Source organism: Oryctolagus cuniculus, chromosome 1, assembly GCF_964237555.1.
Source record: "Oryctolagus cuniculus chromosome 1, mOryCun1.1, whole genome shotgun sequence".
Taxonomy (NCBI): Eukaryota; Metazoa; Chordata; class Mammalia; order Lagomorpha; family Leporidae; genus Oryctolagus; species Oryctolagus cuniculus.
Window position 1 is genome coordinate 102,194,307 of NC_091432.1, and position 25,730 is coordinate 102,220,036.

At 43.5% G+C, this 25,730-nt stretch overlaps 1 protein-coding gene and 1 pseudogene across 2 annotated transcripts in view; one reads left to right on the top strand and one right to left on the bottom strand.

The window, feature by feature from the left end:
* Nucleotides 1-2,638: 2,638 nt before the first annotated feature.
* Nucleotides 2,639-4,080, bottom strand: LOC108178196 (ubiquitin-fold modifier 1 pseudogene; annotated as a pseudogene).
* Nucleotides 4,081-13,636: 9,556 nt separating this feature from the next.
* The window catches only part of FDX1 (ferredoxin 1), a 36,089-nt gene continuing 23,995 nt past the window's right edge, over nucleotides 13,637-25,730 (top strand). For both annotated transcript variants that reach the window (XM_051849655.2, XM_051849649.2), the window contains exons 1-2: nucleotides 13,637-14,064; nucleotides 21,508-21,632. In XM_051849655.2, the coding sequence (XP_051705615.2) occupies nucleotides 13,652-14,064; nucleotides 21,508-21,632 (538 nt within the window). In that variant the 5' untranslated portion in view covers nucleotides 13,637-13,651. The remainder of the gene's footprint in view (nucleotides 14,065-21,507; nucleotides 21,633-25,730) is intronic.

Below are 25,730 nucleotides of genomic sequence, written 5' to 3' on the forward strand. Positions count from 1 at the left end.
ACTCATCCCACAGAATTATTAACCCAATCTTCTTTATTGTTGGGCTCTGATATGACCTGCATATTAATAACTCCAAATTAATAACTGAATATTAGTAAGCAGCAAAGGTAAAAATACATTATCTGGTGTTTTGAACCAATATCCTAAAGCAAAATGGAACAAACTAGATGAAAAAGAGAACTAGGGGAATTTCTTTTGATATTGAGCCAATTAAAGCCCCCTCATCTCTCTCTCTCTGTCTCATACTCACACAGAGACAGATACAGAGATGCACATACACAGCAGCAGAAACATTTCTTTCAGATAGAGATGGAATGTATATATTCCACCCTATTGTCCTCTCAGCTCTAAAGGTGTAGAAATCCACTTATTTTTTGTAGAATGCAGTATAGGGCCGGCGCTGTGGTGTAGCGGGTAAAGTTGCCACTAGCAGTGCCAGAATCCAATGGGGACACCAGTTCAAGACCTGGCTGCTCTGCTTCTGATACAGCTCTCTGCTATGGCCTGGGAAAGCAGTAGAAGATAGCCCAAGTCCTTGGGCCCCTGCACCCACATGGGAGACCTGGAGGAAGCTCCTGGCTCCTGGCTTTGGATTGGCACAGCTCCGGTCATCACGGCCAATTGGGGTGTGAACCAATAGATGGAGGATCTCTCTCTCTCCCCCCTCCCCTTCTCTCTGTGTAACTCTGACTTTCAAGTAAATAAATAAATCTTTAGAAAACAGAATACAATATAAAATAGACTTGTATCCACTGTATTTCTAAGTTATAAAGAGTGCTCTACCAAAAGCTATTGATTAGCTTTTCTTTTGGTAGCACTCAAAGCTCACTTAATTTAGGTCAGCGCCATGGCTCACTAGGCTAATCCTCCGCTTGTGGCGCTGGCACCCCGGGTTCTAGTCCCGGTTGGGGCACTGAACTCTGTCCTGGTTGCTCCTCTTCCAGTCCAGCTCTCTGCTATGGCCCGGGAGTGCAGTGGAGGATGTCCCAGGTCCTTGGGCCTGCACCCGCATGGGAGACCAGGAGGAAGCATCTGACTCCTGTCTTCGGATCAGTGCAGTGTGCCGGCCGCAGCGGCCGTAGCAGCCATTTGAGGGGTGAACCAACGGAAGGAAGACCTTTCTCTCTGTCTCTCTCTCTCACTGTCCACTCTGCCTGTCAAAAAAAAAAAAAAAAAACACTTAATTTAAATGTAGTTTATGCAACAGTAAAATGGTAATGAGGCTGATCCCCACCTTAGAGGATTTTTGTGTGAAGATTAGACAAATGAAAACATGTAAAGCTTCTAGAGGACTGTTTGGCACAAGGATTCCTGGGCTATTATTCTATTTACTCTTAGTAAGAAAGGTTTTTTTTTTTTTTTTTTTAAGATTTTATTTATTTGTTTGAGAGGTAGAGTTACAGACAGAGAAAGAGAGAAACAGAGAGAAAGGTCTTCTATCTGCTGGTTCACTCCTCAAATGGCTGCACCAGCCAGAGCTGAACTGATCCGAAGCCAGGAGCCAGGAGCTTCTTCTGGGTCTCCCACATGAATGCAGGGGTCCAAGCAAGTGGATTGTCTTCTACTGCTTTCCCAGGCCATAGCAGAGAGCTGCATCTGAAGAGGAGCAACCAGGACACGAACCAGCATCCCACATGGCGCCACAGGCAGAGGCTTAGCCTACTTCGACACAGTGCCAGCCCCAAGAAAAGTCGTATGACTACAAAATCTTTGGACATTGTACCCATGTTAGTTGCAATACATATTAATTCTCTGTGTTGAGGTAAGTCTGGAAAGCTTAATTAATGCAGGGTGATCCAAAAAGCTCAGAAACTAAGATTATAGAAAGGACCCTCTAATGGTTAGTGTTGGGCTGAATTTATATGAAACTGAAACCTAAGTGCAGGAGGCAAAAGAATGGCTCTCACAGATGCCCATGCCCTAATCCTGGAAATTTGTGACTCTGGTACTTGACATGGCCAAATGGATTTGCAGATGTAATTAGGGGTAGGGGCCTTGAGATGAGAGATAACCCTGGCTTATCAGGTTGAACCTCTACTATTCACCTGCGTCTTTAAAAGTAAAACAGCTTCCCTGCTGTGGTCAGAGATGTGATGATGGAAACAGGGTCAGAGAGATGCAAGGTGAGAAGCTGACCAGCCATTGTTGACACTGAAGATAGAGAAAGTGAGCCAGGAGTGAAAGCAGCCGCTAAAAGTCACAAAAGACAAGGTTGCTCCCAGCACCTCCAGAAAGGGCTGTGGCCCTGTTTGACCCCTCGAGTCCTGTCTCAGATTTCTGACCCATGGACTTGTAGAATAATAAATCATTGAGTCCTATCTCAGGCTTATGACCTATTGAACTGTAAAATAATAGGTTTGCTACAGCAACAACTTATAATGAATAAACCAAGGTAGCATTTTTTTATAAGGATATGGAACTCACATCCACTTACCACATGTCTTATACTAAAAAAAGAAACTATAAAGAAGCATGCCAGGTGAGCAAACAGCACCAAATACAGTATTTATTTACTGGCTTGAACCACAGATGAAATGTGCGATGTGCCGGTTTGTATCTCTACAAACATTTGCCATAAGTTGGTCCAGGCCTGAGGTGGAAGAAAATTGCTGTTGGTAAGAAAATTGAATAACTGCTGTCACGCAAAGGCAATGCTGACTCTGGTTTCGTGAGGCCTTTCACACATAGATGAATAATTACGCGAGGTGATTTTCACATTCCTGGTGAAATAATTTGGCTCAAATTCTGAAAATTAAAAATATAATAGCTTAAGAGTTAAGGTGCCTGTGTGTAACATTGGAATACCTACGTTCAGTTCTTGGCTCTGGCTTCTAACTCCAGCAGACCCTCGGTAGCAGCAGTGATGGCATAGATAATTGAGTTCCCGCCATCCATGTGAAACACCTGACTTGAGTTTCTGGCTGCTGGCTTTGGCCCTGCTCTAGCTGTGGAAGGTATTTGGGAAGTGAACCAGTGGATGGGAGCTCTTTCCCTCTCTGTCTCTGTCTCTTGAGTAAACAAAAAAATTAAAAAATAATCAAACTATGAGCCTGCAATTCATCTGTTAAGCAAACTGCCATTTATGATCCATAACCCATTTCCATTTTTAACTGAAAGACAAATATGTAAAGATCAATGCATTTTAATTTTCCAAATGTTCTCAGCAAGAATTATCATATGGATCCTCCAGTTCTGTAACCCAGAGGGACAACCCATTTATCCCACATGCACTGCTTGCTTGTGTTATGAGGTAGCAATCAAGGACCGTGCTCCTGAGGCCAGTGTTGTGATGCAAGGGTTAAAACTGCCAACTGTGGTGCTGGCATCCCCTATGGGCGCTGATTCAAGTCTCAACTGCTCCACTTCAGATCCAGCTCCTTGCTAATATGCCTGGGAAGGCAGTGGAAGATGGCCCAAGTGCTTGGGCCCCTGCCACCCCTGTGGGAGACCCAGAAGAAGTGCCTCACTCCTGGATTTGGCCTGGGCCAGTTCTGGCACTTGCAGCCATTTGGGGCGTAAGCTAGCAGATGGAAGATTCTCTCTCTCTCTCTCTCTCTCTCTCTCTCTCTCTCTCTCTCTCTGATTTCCAAATAAATAAATCTTATAAAAAAAAACCTCAATGAAAGAAAGGTACTATGATCTTCCATGGTGGTCAGACCCTCAATTCCCAGCCATTCTCTCTTCATATGAAGAATGTGGAGAAAAAAAGAAACAGAAAAGTCACCTTTCATTATCTCAAGAACTCTTCATGTTTTCATAGTATATTAAATGCCTGATTTCAATCTTAGAACAGCAAAATATACTTTTATTCTGAAAGTTATTATGTGTCCCAGTAGCAGATATTGACTTCCAATGCTGTCTCTAGGACTAATTTGCAGTTTTGAGAAAAAATATTTCCCAAAGTCTGTGCAAGATTTATTCTTATTCCATCATGAATTGCACTTGTTGCTTCAGGAACTTTAAATTCTCCTTTTGAAAACCTAAAGCTGCTTTGAAAGGTGTACTCTGGGATACAATGAGTACTTTGTATGGCAGCCCTGGGTGCAATGTCAGCATAGTCTTACAGGAACCCTTCGACATGCTAGAGCTGGTCTGCACGGATTCCTTATACCAACTCTGCCAATAGTCCCACTTGCTCTGCAGTGTCCCACAGTTTTGAAATTTTAAAATACGTGCTTTTTCAGTGCTGCTTTTCTTCTGCACTGTAAATGATGTATTTGCCAGGATTGTTGCTGAACAACACCCCAAACTAGTTAGAAATGTTGTTACAAAACTCCCAAACCAGAACTGCTAGCCTGGCACACAGAAAGCCAATCACTGACATCAGGGTGGTGGAAGGTAATCATTGCAAGGTGCAGAGCAAGGAGCTCGGCAGCTAGTGCGCATTTCCTGGGCTCCCTAAGATGTTAGGGGTAAAGGTTCTTGTAGGTTGAAATTGGGGCTGAAAGATGAGTGATCAGCTCATTTCCAGATTCCTTGTTGGTCAGTTATGTTCGTGAGCTTCCTTTGATTGGTTGGTGATGCTGTGCTCTTTAAGGAATTTATGATGGGTATGTAGGCTTCAGTTGGTCTTTTCCAGACCTGGAATTCACTAAACAAGCCCCTCTGGACAATATTGGCCAACAAGGTTCTATCTATTGGAGAAGCAGATGACTTATTGAGTCATTTGGCCCTTGTGGGGCCAGTGTACAGTTCTCACAATTCAGTGAATTCCTTTTGAGGCGAAGATGCTTTAACAAAGGGCTTTCCTACAAGTACCTTCACTAGGATAAATGTTTACTTCTGTCCCATGGGACATTCCAGAAAAATAGGCTGAGTGGTGGGGCCTATGCCTTTATCAGTGGCAGACAATTCTGCTATATGAGGTCATGCAGAAACTCTGGCTGGTAAATTGGTTCTGTCAGTTGCATCTTATTGCAACTGTATCTTGACAATTTACAGTTGTATATATTTATAGAGTACAGCATATTGTGAATTTTGAATGCAACATGGAAAGATTAATTCAAATATTTGACTTGTTCCCTGATAGGAACATTTGAAATTTATTCTCTTAGTAATACAATGTACCATTCTACTAGCTTTAACGTCTTAGTATCCCTATTTGGATCTCATCAGTTGTTATTTTCCAGCTGGTGAGAGGGAAAGTAGAGAGGAAAACAAATAACTTCCCTGCAAAGTGGTTCTCTGGTTGCATGTATCACCCTGTTTGAAACCAATTAGCAGACTCTTTTCTGGGGACACACCTGGCTACAAAAGAAGCCAAGACTCTGGTTGGTAAACCTTGGCTCAGCTAAAATTCAATGAATTCCACGATTAAAAGGACAAAAGGAAAAAGGATTCTGCCAAGAACACTCTGGCTTTTTTACTTTTTTCTTGTACTGGTGAGATCATAGTTGCTATTTTCCAATCAGTTGTTTAGATTTCTTCACATGCTTGCGAATTTTTTGCTTATCATTTCTTCTTGCTTCCTACCCCACCTTTTTGGACTCTGTGTCAGCATTCCTTTTTTTTTTTTTAAGATTTATTTTATTTTTTTAAAAGCAGAGTGACACAGAGAGTGGGAGATACACACACACACACACACAGAGAGAGAGAGAGAGAGAGAGAGAGAGAGACTCTTCCATCTGCTGATTCACTCTGCGATTGGTTACAACAGCCACGGCTGGCCCATGCTGAAGCCAGGAGCCTAGAACTCCATCTGTGTCTCTCACATGGGTGACAGGGGCTCAAACACTTGGATCGTTTTCTGCCGTGTTGCTCGTGCATTAGCAGGGAGCTGGGTCAGAAGGAAGCTCTGGGACTCCTGTCAGCACTCTGATAGGGGATGGAGAGATTAAATCACGGCACCACAATGCTGGCTCCTCATTGCTCTTGAAGATCATTGTGTTAGTTACTTGTTGCTGCTTAACAAATTGCTCTAAAAATTAATGGATTGAAATAAGGTTGATGCTGCCTGCTCTCCAGGGATTAGCATCTGGGCCTGCTCTCTGGGTCCGCTGCTTAGGGTCTCTCTCACAGGCTATAATTGTCAGCTGGGGATGTGGTCATCTCAAGGCTTGAATGAGGAGGGGTCTTCTTCCTACTCACCAAGGTGTTTGTTGGCTGGACGCAGTGCTTCACAGACAGGTGGACTGAGACCTGAGTTCCTGTGGATATTGGCCAGAGGCCACCCTAAATTCCTTGCCATGTGAGCCTCTTTAACATGGCGGCTAGCTTCAACCAAGCATGTAAGCCCAGAGGGCAAGAGAGAAGGCAGCTAGCACAAGAGAAATTGCGTATTTTATAACCTAATCACATAATTGCTGGCTCATCCCTTTTTGCTGTCTTTGAGCTAAATCACTAGGTCTAGCCCTCACTCTGGAGGGGATTACACACCTAGGCATGAACACCAGCAGGAGGAGATCACCAGGAGCCATGTCAAGGCTGCCCATTACAAATATCCTATATATAAAGTTTTCTCACCGGGAGTCTGATGACAATAGGCTCTATCAATTTGTGTTGGTTTATTTCAGCCTTATTCTTCTTTCCTTCTGGAATGCCAAATAGAAGTGTATTAGAACATCTGATAATGTTTCATAAATCAATAATACTACTTTATTTTCTTTCTCAGTCTTTTTTGTCTTTGTATATCATTTTGGAAAGTTTCTATTGCTATGTTTTCTAGTTTATTGGTCTTTTCTCCTGCAAAGTTTTTGTTGTTGTTGTACTTTTTTTACATCTTTTTTATACTTAGTGACTCACTGTCAAAGAATTAGCAAAGTGTAATTTGAAAATACTTAAATTGAACAGTAAATAAAATGTATTTCAAACTAATTGGACACAGCTAAACATACTACTTAGCAGAGATTTAAATATTTAGAGAAAAGAAACTTAAGTACTTCTTCCAAAAGACAAAATGAAAAAATGATGAGCCAAAGCATCTAACTAAAAGAAAAAGAACAAAAAAACAAATCCAAAAAAAGTAGAATGAAGAAAATTATAAAGATAAATGAAGGAGTTATAAAATTAGAAACCAAAAATGTAACATAAAAGATCAATTTCTAAAGTTGCTATTTGAGACTAATAAAATAAAATAAGCTTTTGGCAAGATTATTCTAGGAAAAAGAGGGAAGACTCAGGGCCAATGTTTGGTACCACAATTAAGACACTGCTTGGGATACAAGCATCCTATATTTGAGTGTCTGTGTTGTAGTCTTAGTTCTGATTCCAACCCAGTTTCCTGCTATAGTGCATGCCCTGGGAATCAATGGATGCTGGCTCAACTACTTGGATCCCTGACATCCATGAGGGAGATCCAGATTGACTTCAAGGGCTCCTGGCTTTGGCTAGGCCCAGCTTTGCCTGCTGTAGGGATTTTGGGGGTGTATACTGGCAAATGGACTCTCTCTCACTCTTGCTCTCCCTGTGTGTGTGTGTGTGTGTGTGTCTCTCTCTATCATTATGCCTTTCTAGTAAATAAAAAGAAGAAAGGAAAAAAAACAACAATAAACTAGAACCACACCTGTCTAAAAAAAGAGAGAAAGAGAAGATGCAGAAAATAAGACAAGAAACATAAAACACAATATAACTATAGATGCACTAGAGAGTTTTTAAAAAGGTAAGTAAATGAGAGGAAAAAATTTGTGTCGATAGTTTGAAAACTTATGTGGAACATACCATTTTCTAAAAATGACAACTTTCTAAATCAACTCTTGAATAAATAGAGGGACCAGTGCTGTGCCGTAGCAGGTAAAGCCACCGCCTGCAGTGCCAGCATCCCATATGGATGTTCGAGTTCTGGCTACTCCACTTCCCATCCAGCTCTCTGCTATGGCCTGGGAAAGCAGTAGAGATGGCCCAAGACCTTGGGCCCCTGCAACCACATCGGGAGACCCGGAGGAAGCTCCTGGCTCCTGGTTTGGGATTGGTGCAGCTCCGACACTTGTGGCCAATTGGGGAGTGAACCAGCAGATGGAAGACCTCTCTCTCTCTCTCTCTCTCTCTAACTCTGACTTTCAAATAAATAAATAAATCTTTAGAAAAAAAAATATGAACCCACCTGTAAAGAAAGCAGGTAAATTAAGGAAAGTACTTGAGCATTTTTCCAGCATTTCCTATACAAACTCTACATCAAGGTATCAGAATAGAAGACGAGAGCAAGTCTATCTTTATAGATGTGTTTTGGGCAATCAATGAGGAAAGGATGACGGAATTAGAACACCAGCATTTTGTACCCCAATTGGCTTGTTCATCAGAAGTTGCTAAGAACACTAAACAAGACCATCAGCTAGCTACTGTATTTGAGGAACATCACATCACCTACAAAGTAATTTTAACAAAGAAATAGGAAACTGAGTAAGCCACCTGATCCAACTTTGTATTTGCATATAATTGTTTGAATGTAAACCAAAACAGAGAGCTTTATGGTGTGTGTTGACACACAAGAGGTGTTTGTGCTGGAGGAGGATTCCTGCAAGGATTCTTGAGCCTGTGACTCTGGCTGTGAGTCAGCAGGTGAAGGTGGAGAAGTCCAGCACCAGAGGGAAGAAAGGCATGGGGCAGGACTGTGGCAATGAAAAGAGCTTGAGGGCTCTGTGTACTCAGATGAACAGTGTGTTTCATACCACAGGCAACAAAATATTCAAATATTTTCATCAAGATAATAATTCGATCATATCAAGATTTTGATATTTTCAATTTGCTGGCAATCCAGGGGCTGTGCTACAGTAACTCAAGATTATAGGCAGGGAGAGCAATAAAACTGACATGGTGATTTATTTAAATATCAGTTTAATTTTCAATTTAAATTTAGGAAACTCACCAATGTTACCATCTATATTTATGTATCACCTTGAAGTAGAGTGGTAATTTCTTGGAATGAAATCTATTTAGATATAATTACATACTTCTTTTTTTATTAGGTATTTTCTGACTTTATTTTTAAATAATATGAATCATGTGCAATCTTAGACATCAATTATTCAATACAGATTTGGAAAAAACATATATAATAGTAAAATGATAACCTCTTTAAAACCTGTATTTATGGCCAGTGCTGTGAGACAGTAGGTTAATCCTCCGCCCACATGAGCGCTGGCACTAGTCCCGGCTGCTCATCTTCTGATCCAGCTCTCTGCTATGGCCTGGGAAAGCAGCAGATGGCCCAAGTCCCTGGGCCCCTGCACAAGCATGGGAGACCTGGAAGGAGCTCCTGGCTCCCGGCTTTGGATTGGTGCAGCTCCAGCCATTGCGGCCGCTCGGGGAGTGAGCCAGCATATGGAAGACCTCTCTTTCTGTCTCTCCCTCTCACTGTCTGTAACTCTACCTCTCAAATAAATTAATTAAATAAAATTAAAACTATTTATTTATTTATTTGAAAATCACAGTTACAGAGAGAGAGGGAGAGCTCTTCCATTTGCTGGTTCATTCCCCAGAGGACTGAAACAGCCAGGGCTGCACCCCGTTGATGCCAGGAGCTTCTTCTGGGTCACCCACATAGGAAGCAGGGATCCAAGCACCTAGGCCATCTTCCACTGCTTTTTCCTGAGCCCACAGCAGACACTGACACTGCTGGTGTCTTGATCTTGGGCTTTGCAGCCTCCAGAACTGGGAGAAGAATAGATTTGTGTTCATTATGTATAACCCATTCTGTGGTATTTTCACTGCAACAGCACAAATATCCAAATACAAATGGATTTGCTAGGAGTGTAAAGGATGGAGGGGTTAGTTTTATAGACATACAGAAGTACTTGAGCAAATAGATAACCCTTAGTGCTTTCATGTTTACCTCATATGGTTACAAGTATATTTAGAAACTCCCTTCAGGATTCTGATGAGTTTTGGTGTTGGAATTAATTAATTAATTAATGAGTTTTGGTCTTTGGAATTAATCCTTGCCTGCCTTTGAAAACCCAGAAAACATCTCTCTTTTTAATCTTTTTTTTTCTCAAAAGTTTTAAATTTTTTTTGCCTTTTTACTTTTAAAAATATTTCAGGTAATACAGAAAAGTACAAAGAAGAGCTTAATGAGTGATATAGATTTATCAGTTTTTAACATTCTGCCACATTTACTTTGTAGGTGAATATTATCTATACATGTATACAATGTTTCTTGAAAGCAGGGATGGCTACATTACATAACATAGGATTCGTGACAAAGATCATAAAGTGAGGGAAAAGTATGTCATTATGTAAGGGTATAATTCAGAGAAGATAATATTTATAAATATTTATATGCCAAATAATACAGCATCTACACATTTTTATACTATATTAACTTCTACATATGAGAGAACATGTGGAATTTGTTGCTCTGTGTATGGCTTATTTTACTTAGCATCATGATCTCCAATTCCAACCATTTTGTAGCGAATGTCAGGATTTCATTCTTGTGGCCAAGTAAAACTCCATTGTGTGTACCCATCTCATTTTCTTTATCCAGCTATCCACTGGTGGACACCTAGGTTGATTCAATACATACGAGAGTGCAGGTATCTCTTGCATGTATGTGCTGACTTCATTTTCTTTGGATGTATTCTCAGAAGTAGGATAGCTGGGCCTCATGGTAGATCTATTTTTAGTTTTTTGAGGAATCTCCATTCGGTTTTCCATAATAACTATATTAATTTTCATTTCCACAACTGTGTACTATAGTTTCCCTTTTCCACATCTTCACCAGCATTTGTTATTTTTTGACTTCTGGATAGCAGCCTTCCTAACTGGAGTAAGACGATATCCCACTGTGGTTTGTATTTGCAGTTCCCTGATGGTGAGTGATCCTGAGCATTTTTTCCATATTTGTTGGCCATTTGTAATTCTTTTGAAAAATGTCTGTTCAGATCTTTCACCTATTTCTTAACTGGATTGTTTGCTTTGTTGTAAAATTCTTGAGCTCCTTATATATTCTGGATATTAATGCTTTATCAGATGCATGGTTTGCAAATATTTCTTTCATTCAGTTGGACGTCTCGTCACTCTGTTTTCTTTGCTGTCCGGAGCTATTTAGTTTGATATAACCCCATTTTTCTATTTTTGCTTTCATTGTCCATGATTTTAGGGTTTTATTAAAAAACTCATTGTCTGTGCCAATGTTTTGGAGTGCTTCCCCTATGTTTTCCCATAGTAGTTTCACAGTTTCAGGTCTTCCACTTAGAGAGCTGATCTATTTCGAATTGATTTTTGTGTAGGATGTATGGTTCTAAACTTGCTTATGTGGAAATCCAATTTTCCAAACATCCTTTATTGAGGAAATTGTCCTCTCCCCAGGGAATATCTTTGCACATTTGTCAAAGCTAATTTCCTTGTAGATGTGTGGATTTATTTCTGGGGTTTTTATTCTGTTCCATTAAACTATGTGTCTACTTAATGCCAGTATCACGTGTTTTGGCTGAAACAGCCTTGTGGTATTTCTTCAGATCTGCTTTCGTTCATTTTTATTGTGTCAGATTGTTTAGACTATTTGGGGTATTCTGTATTTCCATATACATTTTATGTAAATATTTGCCCATTGTTTCATATAAATTGTTTTTTTCTAATTCTGTGAAGAATATCATTGGTATTTTAATGAAGATTGTGTTGAATCTGTAAATTGTTTTGGGTAGTTCAGCCACTTCGATAATATTAATTTTCTGAGCCTTTTTTCCACCTTTTTTTAAAAAAAATTTATTTATTTATTTGAAAGAGTTAAACAGAGAGAGAGGGAGAGGCAGAGACAGAGAAGTCTTCCATTCACTGGTTCACTCCCCAAGTAGCCGCAATGGCTGGAGCTGATCTGAAGCCAGGAGCCAGGAGCTAGGAGCTTCCTCCAGGTCTTCCATGTGGTTGCAGGGGCCCAAGGACTTAGGTAATCTTCCACTACTTTCCCAGGCCACAGCAGAAAGCTGGATCGGAAGTGGAGCAACCAGGACTTGAGCCGGCGCACATATGGGATACCGGCACTGCAGGCGGTGGCTTTACCCACTATGCCACAGCTCAGCCCCCCTTTTTCTCATCCTTGCCCTTCCTCTGCAACTGTAATGAATTCTGATGATTTAATGAAAGTTACATGCGAATTTTAATTTATCCACCAATATTTATTGAGTACTTGACGTGTTCAAGAGCCTGTATCTGGGACTTCCAGGAAAGATGACCTACATAAATATTATGCCATGCATACAAAAGACAACTCCACAGGGCAGAAAAGCTCTGCTACAGCCAAGTTAAGTCTGGATTTTCTATGAATGGGTCAGGGAAGAAGGAGCCTCTGAGTTTAATTAATTCATCTGACTTCAGAGATTTGATCTCATAAAAAAAAAGTTAGCTGTTCTCTTACCATTTCCTTTCCAGGAGTATTTACCAGGTTTTGTTTGTTTCTGTGCCATTTCCAACTTGAATGTTTCTTTATCTAAAGATTGTGGCAGTTAAGAGCCTAGAGGCTGCCTTCTCCCAGCCTCTGTGAGACAATCGGGAGAGATTTGGCTTAGGTCTATACCCTTTTGTTCCAAATATTCTTTTTATTTTTTCCATTGTGTTTAGCACATTTGCACCATCCCCTTGACTCTGAACTTTAGCTGCTTTGCAAGTACCCTCACCGGGAGGCCCAGGAAGGGCTATTGCTCATGGTCTGTGACGCACTTCTTGATGTGCTTGTTAGTTTGTCTAACCCTCAGGACGGCCCTGAAGCCTGGGCTATCTTATCTGTGAGTTATGGAAACTCTGATCCTCTGTGAGAATAATTTATTCAAGGCCTGAGAGCTCATAAGTGGTAGACCTTGGATTTGAACATTGCCATTTCTGACCTCAAAGCCCATGTTCTAATCGACAGCATACTAACCGTAATAAACTAGATTTATTTATTTATTTAGCTTTTAAAGATTTATTTATTTATTTGAAAGTCAGAGAGAGGGGTGTCTTCCATCTGCTGTTTCACTCCCCAATTGGCTGCAACAGTCAGAGCTGTGCCTATCCGAAGCCAGGAGCCAGGAGCTTCTTCCGGGTCTCCCACCTGCGTGCAGGGGTCCAAGCACTTGGGCCATCCTCTACTGCTTTCCCAGGCCACAGCAGAGAGCTTGATAGAAGTGGAGCAGCCAGGACTTGAACCGGTGCCCATATGGGATGCCGGAACTGCAGGTGGCAGCTTTACCCACGATGCCAGAATGCCGGCCCCCAATAAACTAGATTTAAAAAGTCAGCTTTTTGGCGCCTTTTAGAAATCTTAGTTCACTCAAAAGTCGTCCCTAAGTCTCATGGATTTCATGCAAATTGCAGTTAACTGCCAGTCAAGGTCTGGGATTATTACTACTTTCTCCAGCAGCCCTAAATGTCTTCATTATTGGGACGACCTATAATTTTATAGTCATAAGTAGTTCTCTGTGTACAATGTCTGCTGACATTCCAAAATTTCCTACTCCCTTCTATGACAACGTCCAGAATTCTTCTGCCTTTTGCCCTAATTTTAACTGCAAGATGACAAACCTACCACTTTTTTTTTTTTTTTAAATTGGGAAACGGAGAACAGAACAAAGTGGTTTAGACACGGGAGGTTGTTTTATCTGCCAGATGTTCAGCTTTTAAATTTATTGTTCCTGCGTAGCAATTCCAGGAGCTCGAAGACAGGACACCTGTTTAGTAGGTAAAGCAACGAATTAGTCAGCCCCGCCCCTTGTAAAACCCACCCCGCTCCGAGGGCGTAGGAATGGGCAGGGGGTGGGGCCGCGCTCGCGGCGCTCCCGGGTTTATAAGTCACCCGGAAGGCTCGCTCGTCCTCGACGCGCCGCTGCAGCACGCAGTCGCCGGCCCTCGGCCCCTCGCGACCCTCGGCCGCCGCCCGCCCGCTCGCCCGCGCTCGCCCAGCCCCTCGCGGCCTGCGTCCTATCCGGTAGTTACCGGCCCGCGGGCTATGGCCGCCGCGGGGTGCGCTCGGCTGCTGCGCGCTGCCTCCGCGGCCCTCGGCTGCCCGGCCCGCCGGTGGCTGCTGCTCGCCGGAACTCGCGCGGGAGCCGGCGGCCAGCCGGGGAGCTGGGGGCCGAGCGGCAGGGCCGAGCCCGGCCGGGGCGGAGGCGCGGGAGCGGGCCGGCCCCTGAGCCTGTGGGCGCCGGCGCGGAGCAGGTGAGGCGCGGGGCGCGGCGCGCGCGCGGGCTGGTGTGGGGCCCCTGCGCGGCGGCGGCGGCCGAGACTGCCCTCGCTGGGCCCGGCGTCTCGTTCCAGCGGGCTCGCCCCGTGCGTGCCGGGGCCGGGCCCGTTCCCCGGAGCGCCCGCCTCTCGCTCCGCCTTCTCCCGGAGCTCTGCCGCTGAGCCCGGCCGCTGGGTGGCGTCGTCCCCTCCTCGGCCTCGCCCCGCGGCCCCGAGCTCGCGTTCCCAGCTCTCCCGCCGAGCCGCGCGGGAAGCCGGCGCTGGGCTGTCGCGGGCTCTCGGGGAGCTCTGGCTGCGTCTAACCTTTGCTCTGCCTGGAACATGCAGTGACCTTCCTGAGATGCTCCGTTTGAAGGCCCGGCCAGCCCTTGATTTCCGGTCCTTTGGCCGTGACTGGACGTGGTGTGTCTGGTTATTTGTCAGCGAAGTGTCCTTGTAGAATACACCCACTCTGTGCCCTGGAGTGGAAGAACAGGACTCCGTATGCTCTCTTTAGTGGGCAAAGGGTTAAAAAGATCCTTTATTACAATGGTGAGGCAGAGTTTGGTCTGACTTCTTTAATCCCTGTGAAACTCATTTTCCCTATTTCTCAACGGAGGGGAACGGCGTATGGTCTTCGTAAGGATTTTTTTTTTTCCAAGGAAATAAATGAGATCAAAGGCGATACCGGGGTTCTTGTGCCTTGCACATCGTGAGGGCTCAGTAGCACCTATTAGTAACAGCTTCTGAAGCTTGGCATGTTGAGTTTTTGGTTCAGTGTTCAAAGAGGTGTGAAAAGGAAACTCCCCAAAATGTGTTGAAGTTTTATATTCTCTGGCATATTGTTTTTTCAAGGCATGGGGCTCTCACCTGAGACAGCTGAGGGGAGATAAAAATTGCTGACTAGTTTCAGAGTGTAGCAGCGTGGTGATTACTGTAGTGCAAATCTTTGAACCACTCTTTGACCCCAAGTGTAGTGTAGCAGGAAGCAGGACCTAGAGGGCCAGTTGGTGAGATTCAGATGCTACCCTTTCTTAATGACTCCAAGAATAGAGCTTAGGACTCACTCATCTTTTACCTCTTAATCCTGTTAGGTAGTGGTGCTTAGTAGATTTTTTTAAAAATTTATTTGAAAGGCAGAGTTACAGAGAAAGATCTCCCAGCCACTGGTTCACTCCCCAGATGGTCCCAGCACCCAGGGCGGGGCCAGGCTGAAGACAAGAGCTTCCCACTGGGTCTCCTATGTGGATCAGAGATTTGGGCCACCCTCCACTGTTTTCCCAGGTGCATTAGCAGGGAGCTAGATAGGAAGGGGAGCAGCTGGAACTCAAACTGGGGCCCATATGGGATGCCAGCATCGCAGGCTGCGGCTTAACCTGCTAAGCCACAGCATTAGCCCCCTCAATAGATTTTTTTCAAGATTTATTTATTTATTTGAAAGAGTTACACAGAGAGAGAGAGAGGTGTCTTCCATCCACTGGTTCACTCCCCAATTAGCTGCAATGACCGGAGCTGCACCGATCTGAAACCAGGAGCCAGGAGCTTCTTCCAGGTCTTCCCATGCTGGTGCAGGGGCCCAACGACTTGGAGCATCTTCTACTGCTTTCCCAGGCCATAGCAGAGAGCTGGATCGGAAGTGGAACAACTGGGACTTGAACCAGCGTGCATGTGGGATGCCAGCACTGCAGGTGGCGGCTTTACCCAGTATGCCACAGCACCGGCCCCAACTCAATAGATTTTTGTTGCACGGTTTGTAAAGGAGATCATGGAGAAGGCAAACTGGATTTACTTGTTTCTATTTTCTTTGCACGTCCCTGGCTTTTATCTCTATGTGGGTTTCTTGCTTTCCACACTGGATGCATTCTTGAAAAGTTGTGTAAGTTGGGAAGTATATTGATCATATTTGTATTCCTAGTATTTGAGGGAATATGAAGGCTTTTGTAGGTGAGATGTATGTCCCATGTCCCTCAAAGTTGTTTGGATTTGAATATGTCTGTCTTTTTTTTTTTTTTTTTTTAAGATTTATTTATTTCAAAGGCAGAGTTACAGAGAGAGAGAGAGAGAGAGGTCTTCCATCCTCTGGTTCACTCCCCAGATGGCCGCAAGGGCTGGAGCTGAGGTGATCTGAAGCCAGGAGCCAGGAACTTTTTCCAGGTCTCCCAAGTGGGTGTGGGCAGCCTAAGGGCTTGGACCATCCTCTGCTCTTTCCCCAGGTGCATTAGCAGGGAGCTGGATTGGAAATGAAGCAGCTGGAACTCGAACTGGCACCCGTATGGGTGGGATGTGCTGCAGGCAGGGCTTTAACGCACTGCGCAACAGCGCTGGCCCCTGTCAAGTTTTAAAGGGGAGCACATCTGTTCTCAGAGTCCTGCTTTCCCCTCGTTGACGTGATTGCTAGTGACAGCCTTGTACTTTCTGTTACAGACCTTAGAGCTACAGATAGATTTTCTAGATGTTATTATCTGAGATCCGTACTGTCCAGCACAGTAGCTACTAATGACATGTAGTTGTTGAAGTTTAAGATAAGCATAGTTAAAGAAAATGAAAGTTTCAGTCTCCCAGTTACACTAGCTGCGTGGTAGCTGCGTGTGACTAGTTTAGCTGCTGTTTTGGACATTGCATGTATAGAATAGCTCCCTTAGTGTACAATGGTTGATCAGACACAGCAGTGCTACAAGCTGTGGTTCTGATTTTGGAGTTTAATGTTTAGATAAGGTGTCAGTAATTAATCTTGAAAAAATTCCTTTTACTCTAAAATACCGTGATACATTTTGCAATGATCTAAGCTTCAAAAAGCTTTGAAATACATATTTCACTTGACTCTTGAGCCAGTCCTATGGATTAGGAAGGATAGATACATGGGAATAAAACTTGTATTAAGTAGCTACAAAACTAGGACTAGAACTCAAATGGTTTTTGTTTTGGGACACCATAATACTTGATAATTCTTTAGTTTATGATTAGATGAGTTATCAGAAAGAGTTCTGGTGACTGTGGAAGTAGGGGAGACCTAGACAGGGCCCTTTTGGGCCTAGTGTCACAGATCATGCTGTATAGTTAGTGAAAGGGTGGGCATCAGCAAGTGTCCTTGCTTATTAGAAGCCTGCTAAGCCGGCGCCGTGGCTCACTAGGCTAATCCTCCGCCTTGCGGCCCCGGGCTCTAGTCCTGGTTGGGGTGCCGGATTCTGTCCCGGTTGCCCCTCTTCCAGGCCAGCTCTCTGCTGTGGCCAGGGAGTGCAGTGGAGGATGGCCCAAGTACTTGGGCCCTGCACCCCATGGGAGGCCAGAAGCACCTGGCTCCTGCATTCAGATCGGTGTGGCGCACCAGCTGCGGCAGCCATTGGAGGGCAAACCAACGGCAAAGGAAGACCTTTCTGTCTGTTTCTCTCACTGTCCACTCTGCCTGTCAAAAAAAAAAAAAAAAAAAAAACAGCAAAAGCTGGCTGGAAATAATATGACCTTTTTTTTTTTTTTTGACTTTTTTTTTGACTTTTATTTAATGAATATAAATTTCCAAAGTAGAGCTTATGGATTACAATGGCTTCCCCCCCCCCCCCATAACTTCCCTCCCACCCGCAACCCTCCCCTTTCCCGCTCCCTCTACCCTTCCATTCACATCAAGATTCATTTTCAATTCTCTTTATATACAGAGATCAATTTAGCATATATTAAGTAAAGCTTTCAACAGTTTGCTCCCACACAGAAACACAAAGTGAACAATACTGTTTGAGTACTAGTTATAGCATTAAATCACAATGTACAGCACATTAAGGACAGAGATCCTACATGAGGAGTAAGTGCACAGTGACTCCTGTTGTTGACTTAACAAATTGACACTCTTTTTTATGGTGTCAGTAATCTCCCTAGGCTCTAGTCATGAGCTGCCAAGGCTATGGAAGCCTTTTGAGTTCACTGACTGATCATATTTAGACAAGGTCATAGTCAAAGTGGAAGTTCTCTCCTCCCTTCAGAGAAAGGTACCTCCTTTGATGACCTGTTCTTTCCACTGGGATCTCACTCGCGGAGATCTTTCATTTAGGTGTTTTTTTTTTTTTTTTTTTTTTTTTTTTTTCCAGAGTGTCTTGGCTTTCCATGCCTGAAATACTCTCAGGTGCTTTTCAGCTGGATCCGAATGCCTTAAGGGCTGATTCTGAGGCCAGAGTGCTGTTTAGGACATCCGCCATTCTGGGTCTGCTGTGTATCCCGCTTCCCATGTTGGATCGTTCTCTCCCTTTTTTGTTCTATCAGTTAGTATTTACAGACACTAGTCTTGTTTATGTGATCCCTTTGACTCTTAGTCCTATCATTATGATCAACTGTGAACAGAAATTGATCAAATGGACGAGTGAGATGGCACTGCTACATGCTACCTTGATGGGATTGCATTGGAATCCCCTGGTATGTTTCTAACTCTACCGTTTGGGGCAAGTCAGCTTGAGCATGTCCCAAATTGTACATCTCTTCCCTCTCTTATTCCCACTCTTATATTTAACAATGATCACTTTTCAGTTAAGTTTCAACACTTAAGAATAACTGTTTATTAATTACAGAATTAAACCAATAGTATTAAGTAGAACAGGCAAAAAAAAATACTAAGAGGGATAATGTATTAAGTTGTTCATCAACAGTCAGGGCAAGGGCTGTTCAAGTCACTGTTTCTCATAGTGTCCATTTCACTTTAACAGGTTTCCTTTTTGGTGCTCAGTTAGTTGTCACCGATCAGGGAGAACATATGATATTTGTCCCTTTGGGACTGGCTTATTTCACTCAGCATAATGTTTTCCAGATTCCTCCATTTTGTTGCAAATGACCGGATTTCATTGTTTTTTACTGCTGTGTAGTATTCTATAGAGTACCTATCCCATAATTTCTTTATCCAGTCTGCTGTTGATGGGCATTTAGGTTGATTCCAGGTCTTAACTATTGTGAATTGAGCAGCAATATACATTAAGGTGCAGACAACTTGTTTGTTTGCCAATTTAATTTCCTTTGGGTAAATTCCAAGGAGTGGGATGGCTGGGTCGAACGGTAGGGTTATCTTCAGGTTTCTGAGGGATCTCCAGACTGACTTCCATAGTGGCTTAACCAGTTTGCATTCCCACCAACAGTGGGTTAGTGTCCCTTTTCCCCACATCCTCGCCAGCATCTGTTGTTGGTGGATTTCTGAATGTGAGCCATTCTCACCAGGGTGAGGTGAAACCTCATTGTAGTTTTGATTTGCAGGGAAATAATATGACCCTTCTAAACATTCCATCATCTCCTATCAATTAGGCATCATCGCAACTATATCGTTCACTAATTTTTATTTACTTACCTTTACCATTTTCCTTTACCAACCATTCCCACTTATTCCGCAGGCAGCAGACATTTCAACAGAGCTGCCAGGGGTTGCTCCACCACAGTTCTTAGCAGGCTTCTTTCTTTCTTTTTTTTTTTTTTTTTTTACAGGAAGAGTGGACAGTGAGAGAGAGAGACAGAGAAAGGTCTTCCTTTTGCCGTTGGTTCACCCTCCAATGGCCGCCGTGGCTGGCGCGCTGCGGCCGGCCCACCGCGCTGATCCGATGGCAGGAGCCATGCGCTTCTCCTGGTCTCCCATGGGGTGCAGGACCCAAGTACTTTGGTCATCCTCCACTGCACTCCCTGGCCACAGCAGAGAGCTGGTCTGGAAGGGGGGCAACTGGGACAGAATCCGGCGCCCTGACAGGGACTAGAACCCATTGTGCCAGCTCCGCTAGGTGGAGGATTAGCCTATTGGGCCACGGCGCTGGCCCACAGCTAGTTATGATACATTTAATAAATAGAAGGACAGTATCCAGTAGAGGACTTCAGTTGTCTCATTTGTGAAGTGAGGTCATTCAATTTGATTCTTTCAGCATATTTATAACTCTGAAATTATTTAATTGTGGATTTCACTTATATTGAACAAAGTGTTTTTTGATTGGCTACCATCTGTTGGTAGTACTAAAAATTACAACTAATTATTTTAAGTTGAAGTACAGCTTTTCAGTTGTGAGGTAAAACAAGCATGACTGGTTGTGGAGGGTAAGGGTCTGAGTGCTAATATCGTTTCTTTTCCCACATGTTAGAATGATGTCTGTGAGAAGGGAAGGAAATTTAAGTCAGCTGGCTGATAGATAATATAAGATAATATAATAAAATATGTAAGGGGGGATTTTGTCTTTCCACAGATTCAAATAAACAAAGAAAAAACCTTTTCTAGCCCCACTTTTTTTTTTTTTAATCCTATTGTGGGCTGAAATGACTTGTTTGAACATTCAAAACTATCAAACTGCTGCTTACAGTGTCCTGTCAGGCACCTGTTCAGTTACCCTGTGGATAGCAGAAAGATTTACTTTCTCATTTTATTTTTTATTTATTTGAAAGGGGGAGGAGGGAGGGAGGGAAGGAGGAAGAGAGTGAGAGTGAGAGTGAGAGTGCAATTTCCACCTGCTGGTTCCACCTGTTGGTTCACTTCCTAAGTGCCTGCAACAGCCAGGACTAGCCTGGAACTCAGTCTGTGTCTCCCACATGGGTGCAAGGACCCATCACTTGCTGCACATTAGCAGAAGGCTAGAATTGGAAGCAGAGCTGGAACTCAAACCTAGGTGCTCTGAAATGGGTTGCAGGTCTTACAAGTGGTGTCTTAGACAACTGCTCACACTTCTAAATGCCCATTCCAAGGTTTGCTTTCTTCCTTTCTTTTTTTTTTTAGATTGATTTATTTGAAAGACAAGAGTTATAGAGGGAGGGAGAGACAGAGAGAGATCTTTGATCTACTGGTTCAGTCCTCAAATGGCCACAATGTCTGGGGCTGGACTAAGCTGGGCCAGGCTGAAGCCAGCAGCCTGGAACTCCATCCAGTCTCTCATGTGAGTGGCAGGGGCCCAAATGCATGGGCATCTTCTGCTGTGTTCCCAGGCACATGACCAGAGAGCTGGGTCACAAGTGGAGCTGCAGGGACTATGGGTGTCAGCTTTGAAGATGGCAGCGATCTGCTGTGCCAGGAAACTGGTCCCAAGATTTGCTTTCTTGAAGCTCAACACAACCTGGCTGTAGTCTTTTGGGAATGTTATCATAGAAGCATTGTTTTTTTCAGAGAGCTTTGTGAGAGCAAAATAGACTTCAAGAATGATAGCAATTGTAGATGTTTTCACGTATCTGTAACTATAGGGAGACACATACTGCAGACCACCAGGTGGCCTTGACCAGGTTCTATTTGGTGTTTCTTTAAGGCTATAGAATTTGTCACCTGGTAGGTAGGTAGATTGATATGGCTTTGATTTGTGGAGTCTTCTTCCCAAATAAACTTTGGAATAAAAAAGTATTGTAAAACAGCATACTCACACACATTCCTATGTTGTTTCTTTGACCTTAAGGTTAAAACTATTTAGTTATGTTTTGAAATTACTAAAAATACTAAATGATTGTTTCCTTTTGCAGCTCAGAAGATAAAGTAACAGTACATTTTATAAACCGTGATGGTGAAACATTAACAGCCAAAGGAAAAGTTGGTGACTCTCTGCTAGATGTTGTGGTTGAAAATAATCTAGATATTGATGGTTTTGGTGAGTATGGAACATTCTTTAGAATTCGTTTGAAACTATTGAATATATTTGAACTGTGTTTTTTCTATAGTTGCTAGGTAGAATATTAACATTCAGAATGTTTTAGTGTCAGAGTCTCACTTATACAGAATAATAGAGTGACACTGTTTTTCTCTTCTTGGTGCATTTATTTTCTTTTTTAAATTTTTTTTTTTTTTTTTGACAGGCAGAGTGGACAGTGAGAGAGACAGAGAGAAAGGTCTTCCTTTGCCGTTGGTTCACCCTCCAATGGCTGCCGCAGCTGGTGCGATGCAGCCGGCGCACCGAGCTAATCCGATGGCAGGAGCCAGGTACTTTTCCTGGTCTCCCATGGGGTGCAGGGCCCAAGCGCTTGGGCCATCCTCCACTGCATTCCCTGGCCACAGCAGAGAGCTGGCCTGGAAGAGGGACAACCGGGACAGAATCCGGGGCCCCGACCGGGACTAGAACCTGGTGTGCCGGCGCCGCAAGGCAGAGGATTAGCCTAGTGAGCCGTGGTGCCGGCCGGTACATTTATTTTTATTAATTTATTTGAGAAAAAAATGTGCATAGGGCTGGCGCTGTGGCATAGCGGGTACAGCCACCGTCTGCATCCCATATGGGCGCCGGTTCGAGTCCTGGCTGCTCCACTTCCGATCTAGCTCTCTGCTATGGCCTGGGAAAGCAGTAGAAGATGGTCCATGTCGTTGGGCCCCTGCACTCACGTGGGAGACCCAGAAGAAGCTCCTGGGTTTGGATTGGTGCAGCTCTGGCTGTTGCAGCCAATTAGGGAGTGAACCAGTGGATGGAAGACCCCCCCCCCCCGCCTCTATTTCTCTCTCTGTGTAACTCTGACTTTCAAATAAATAAATCTTTAAAAAACAAAAAAACCTGTATAACATGGAATACAAAGTGTTATTACAATTAAAAAAAAAAAGAATGTGCATACTCTAATTTGCTGGTTCACTCCCTAAATGCCCACAAGGGCCAGTGGGCCCAACCTGAGAGCCAGGAACCCAATTAGCCCTCCCATGTGGGTGGCAGGAACTTGACTACTTGAGCCATCATTGCTGCTTCCTAGGGTCTGCATTAGCAGGAAGTTGGAGTCAAGTAGCTAGGTAGAAGTGCCTGCTCAGGCACTCCGGCATGGAACGTGAGCATCTTAACCACCTGCCTCTTTGTACATTTAAATAGCTGTGTGGCCAGAAATCTGTGGCCTCATTACCTTCCTCTTGTCCTGGATGATGCAAAACAGGATAGGAATGAAGTTGAAAAATACCAGGTTAGATATAACATATGCCATGTCACAGAGGGATATTTCATCTTGAATGTTAGCTCACTTTCCTAGCAGGGAAGGATAACTTACCCTAAAATGTGTATTATTGAGAAACTTGTCATTTCTAGACTTCCAACCATATTCCTTAGAAGTACAGAATCCATGTTTTATCATCAGCCCTCTTAACAGCTCCTTAGGCATACTCTGTTAGCACCCGTGAGTTTCGCTCAAGCTCTGTCTTGAAAGGTAGTTTTCAAAGAGGGTTTCTTGACCATTAGCATCAGCTATCACCTGGAAAATGCAGATCCTTAGCTCCTCTCCAGATGAGTGTTGTAACAAGCTATCCCTGTGGTTTTGAAGATAAATGTGCCAAGTTTGAGTACCAGCTGTCTAGAGTAAGTTCCCCAGAGCATACCTGATGAAGCTTTGTTGGCACAGTTCACATTGCACTTTTAAGACTTTTCTTTTTTTTTTAATAGAAAGCTTTTATTTAATAAATATAAATTTTGTAAGTATAACTTGGATTTTAGGGGTTCTTCTCCCCATACCCAGACTCCCACCCCCAAACCATCCCACCTCCTACTCCCTCTCCCATCCCATTCTTCATTAAGATTCATTTTTAATTATATTTATATACAGAAGATTAACTCTATACTAAGTAAAGATTTCAACAGTTTGCACCCACACAGACACGCAAAGTATAAAGTGCTGTTTGAAGACTAGTTTTACTGTTAATTCTCATAGTATAACACATTAAGGACAGAGGTCCTACATGGGGAGCAAGTACACAGTGACTCCTGTTGTTGATTTAGCAATTGGCACACTTATTTATGATGTCAGTGATCACCCGAGGCTCTTGTCATGAGCTGCCAAGGCTATGGAGGCCTCTTAAGTTCACAAACTACAATATTATTTAGACAAAGCCATAATCAAAGTGGAATTTCTCTCCTCCCTTCAGAGAAAGGTACCTCCTTCATTGATGGCCCCTTCTTTCCACTGGGATCTCTCACAGAGATCTTTCATTTAGGTCATTTTTTTGCTACAGTGTCTTGCCTTTTCATATTAAGGACTATTTCTAGATCAGAATTAATTTCTCTGTCCTCCATTTTCCCATGATACATTAAGACTGCTTCTCGGGGCTGGTGATGTGGTATAGTGGGTAAAGCCGCCACCTGCAGTGCCGGCATCCCATATGGGTGCCAGTTCAAGTATAGGCTACTCCACTTCTGATCCAGCTGTCTGCTATGGCCTGGGATAGCAGTAGAATACAGCTCAAGTCCTTGGGCCCCTGCACTTGTGTGGGAGACCCAGAGGAAGCTCCTGGCTTCAGATCAGTGCAGCTCTGGCCGTTGTGACCATTTGGGGAGTGAACCAGTGGATGGAAGATGTTTCTCTCTCTCTCTCCCCCCCCTTCCTCCCTCTCCCCCCCCCTTCCTCCCTCTCTCCCTCCCTCCCTGCCTCTCCTTCTCTTTTTTTATAAGTCTGACTTTCAAATAAATAAATCTTTAAAAAAAATTTTAAAAGGACTGCTTCTCTGTATTGTGTACCATATTTTTTCTTTTTCTTTTTTTTTTTGAAAGATTTATTTACTTATTTGAAAGAGTTACAGAGAGTCAGAGATCTTCCATCTGCTGGTTCACTCTCCAAATGGCCGCAATGGCTGGAGCTGGGCCGATCTGAAGCCAGGAACCAGGAGATTCTCCCAGGTCTCCCATGTGGGTGTAGGGGCCCAAGGACTTGGGCTATCTTCTGCTGCCTTCCTAGGCTATAGCAGAGAGCTGGATCAGAAGTGGAGCAGCCAGCTCTTGAACCAGTGCCCATATGGGATGCTGGCACTGCCAGTATCAGCCTTACCTGCTATGCCACAGCACTGGCCCCCATATTTTTTCTTTTTAGAGAGAATGCTCCCATCCTTTATTAGATTAGGAGTTCTTAGGTAACCTAATAGAGTGACTATAACCATAGTTGGCACTCAATAACATTTACTGAATTTCTAAATATAATATTTTGCGGTCAGTTTCAAGGTTATAATAAACAACTGCATTTGAGTAAATACTACATCCTATATGTTATTGCAGAGAGAGGAGAGATGGAGGCGAGATAGAGATCTTCCATTTGCTGGTATCCCTGGATGGGATGCTGACATCTGCTTAACCCCCTGTGCCACAACACTGGCCTGGAAAACCTTGGTTTTGAAAGCTATTGGTTGCAGTGGTTAAGAATGGAGTATTCCTGGGGCTGGTGTTGTGGTGTAGCAGATTAAGTCTCCTCCTGTGACGCTGACATCCCATATGTGCACTGGTTTGAGACCTAGCTGTTTCATTTCTGATCCAGCTCCCTGCTGATGCACCTGGGAAAGCAGCAGAGGCTGGTTCAAGTGCTTGGGACCCTGCACCCGTGTAGGAGACCCCAAGGAAGCTCCAGGCTCCTGGCTTTGACCTGGTCTAGCCCTGGCCATTGTGGCCATTTGGGGAGTGAGTCAGTGAATGGACGATACTCCCTGTCTCTCCTCCTCTCTCTGTAACTCTGCCTTTCAAATAAACAAAAAATAAATCATTAAAGACAAAAATGGAGTTTTCCTGCCTGAGGTCATCTATAAAATGGGGGTAATGTTACCTCATAAAGTTGCTTTGAGAGTGAAATGAGTTAATCTAAGCAAGTGGTAAGTACATTATTAGCTATTAGCAGATATTAATACAGATTCATTGTTAATTACAGCAAATTTTAAAGTACATTAAAAAAGAAAACTCATCTTTCTATATCCCAGAAATATAGAAAATTTAATGCTAGCACAATCTTTACTTTGATGAAAATTCTCTTGGTGC